Here is a 2373-nt window from a genome sequence, read left to right as displayed (position 1 = left end):
TCTTCTGAGTGACAGGAGCTGCCCTATCCATAACACAGCCAGGCTGTTCCCAGCTCACCCACCTCTCTAGAATTTACCATCATTAATTTCTCAGAGCTTCCAAATTCACATTTTTCTTCTTCTCAAGGCTATTTCTTCCTCTTTAATCTCAGGCTTTGCCACATTACAGGTACTGGGTGGTGCTTTGCTATGTGACAGCCTGCTAAACGCACGTACTATTAAATTGTTATAAATGCCACCATTATAAGAGTAAAACAACAGAATTTAACTTAAAGGCTCAGATTTCCAGACAGTTTTTCTGTATTAAAGGCTACCAATCACACTACACATCAGACCACCTGCTTGACGAAAATGGGAACAGGGTTTTTTAACTGGATCAAATGAGTGGTCCAGCCGATGCTGCACCATCTCTCCAGCAGGTACTGGAAGCTGCTGCTTCAGAGTGAAATTCGGGGAGCCCTGAACTAGGCAGCAAGAAATTATCAGGTTTTTCTCCTCATGCACAATATTTAGAAGGAATTTCATGCCCTGAAACCCCATGGTTTGTGGCTTTTCCAGAATCCTGGTGATTACCGCTGGTTCCCTAACCCATCCTGCAGACCTCGCCATGCCCCTGCCCTCATTAACAACCAGAAGCAGGGAGTCCCCCAGCTCCGGAAAAGAGGGTGGCGAGCGCCCAAATGGCCTATTTTCCCAAGGCCAGAGAAGTCGGGAAGACCCAGGGGTGCGGAGGGTAAAAAATAGACGGGAACAAAGGGACAAATAGAAGGTAAGAGAAGGGCAGAGCCAGCAAAAGGGGAATATTGCCTGTGGGATACTTGTGGGGGTCAGCAAGCCCACGGGTGGCACTGAGGGGTGGGGGCACGCTGAGGGACGGGCTCCTCACCTCGGCAGCTTCCTTCTCGAATTTCTCAATGGTCCGTTTGTCGATGCCCCCGCATTTGTAGATGAGGTGCCCGGTGGTGGTGGATTTCCCGGAGTCCACATGCCCGATGACGACGATGTTGATATGCGTCTTCTCCTTCCCCATGCTGGTGGGCTACGCGGGGCTGGCCGGGGCGGGCGGCGCTGGGGGGGGGATGTGGGAACGCAGCTGCCTTTTTGGGGAGGCTGTGGTGGGGGAGGGGGGGACAGGCAGGCACGTCAGAGGAGCCCCCGAGACAGCCCCCTCTCCCAGCCCATCGGGGATGGCTTCTCCTCCCCTCGCCCCACCTTCCCGCTGGACCACGAGGCCCAGCCTGGCCGGGGGTGCCCAGCCTCGTCTGGCAGCTCTGCCCATGCTGGGTGGGAGCCAGCCCGCCCCCGGAGGAGGCCAGCCGGGCTATTTCTGGCTGCCATGTACGGCCTCCAAGTCTCAGCAAGATGCCACGTTCCTTCGGCATCTTGCCCTCCTCGTGGAGACCCCCAGTTCCCAGGGCTACGTCATCGGTGCTTCGAAGGTGCCCTTCCTCCCTGGAAAGCCTTCCCCCGGCTCAGGGCTGCTCCTTGCTGCCTTCTCACTCTTTCCAAACCTGAGGGCATCTCCTCCATGTTGTGGGTGCCCTGGGAGGAGCCGAGGGTGCCCGTCCTCCCAGGCTGCCCTCGCCACTCCCGAGCTGGGCACAGTTCGGGTGACAACATGGTGTCTGCAAAAGGGGGGGGTGGACAAAAATAGCCCTCGGCTGCTCCCCCCAAAGCAGGGCTGCCAAGGGCTCGTCTGAGCCTGCAGTGAGGGGGGAGGGAATTATTATATTTTGCTGCAATGAAACTGGATGAAACAGAGGGAGGAGGCTAAAAACGCAAAAGAGTATATCCGGGGAGCTGTCCTGGCATCTCCCGGCGTTGCCATGGCTCTGCAGCTGCACACAAACCCGGCACAATTAGGAGCTTTAATCTGACGTCTAATAAAATCCAATTTCACGAATCTGCCCACAGAAATAAAGGAGGTCAGGAGGAGTTTGCTGCTCTAATAACGATTCAGTCATGCGGGTGATAATATTCCCGGCAAGAAGCCTCCCCTGGGCAGCAGGAGCCCCGGCTGCCCCGTCCCTCCTGCCCTTGAACCCAGCCAGCCCGGATCTGGCCATTTCGCGGCTCCGCTGCGATGCCCAGTCCCGGAGCGCCCAGCCCTGGGTGCGGGACCCTCTCCCCGCTGCACATCCCTGGCACCCGGGTTGGGGGCGGGGGGGAGATGCGGGTTTGCTTTGGGAATTGGGGATTTAATTTTTTTTTAAATATATTTTTATTTTTCCCCCCAAGGAGCTAAAGGCATCCCTGCCCATGGCAGGGGGGTTGGAACGACATGATCTTTAAGGTCGCTTCCAACCCAAATCATTCTGGGGTTCTGTGATCCTAAAGGCGAAGGGGGGGGGGGCAGGAGGGGAATGAGGATTG

The 2373-nt window shown here is 56.3% G+C and overlaps 1 protein-coding gene across 1 annotated transcript in view; it reads right to left on the bottom strand.

Annotated features, from left to right (window-relative positions):
• The window catches only part of EEF1A2 (eukaryotic translation elongation factor 1 alpha 2), a 15016-nt gene that overhangs the window by 11715 nt on the left and 928 nt on the right, over window positions 1-2373 (bottom strand). The window contains exon 2 of the mRNA XM_027881579.1: window positions 887-1110. Coding sequence (XP_027737380.1) covers window positions 887-1030 — 144 coding nt within the window. The 5' untranslated portion in view covers window positions 1031-1110. The remainder of the gene's footprint in view (window positions 1-886; window positions 1111-2373) is intronic.

This window comes from Empidonax traillii, unplaced genomic scaffold (assembly GCF_003031625.1).
Source record: "Empidonax traillii isolate 1590-97213 ecotype Southwest subspecies unplaced genomic scaffold, ASM303162v1 scaffold91:size2966241, whole genome shotgun sequence".
NCBI lineage: Eukaryota > Metazoa > Chordata > Aves > Passeriformes > Tyrannidae > Empidonax > Empidonax traillii.
This window is presented reverse-complemented; position numbering and strand designations above follow the sequence as displayed.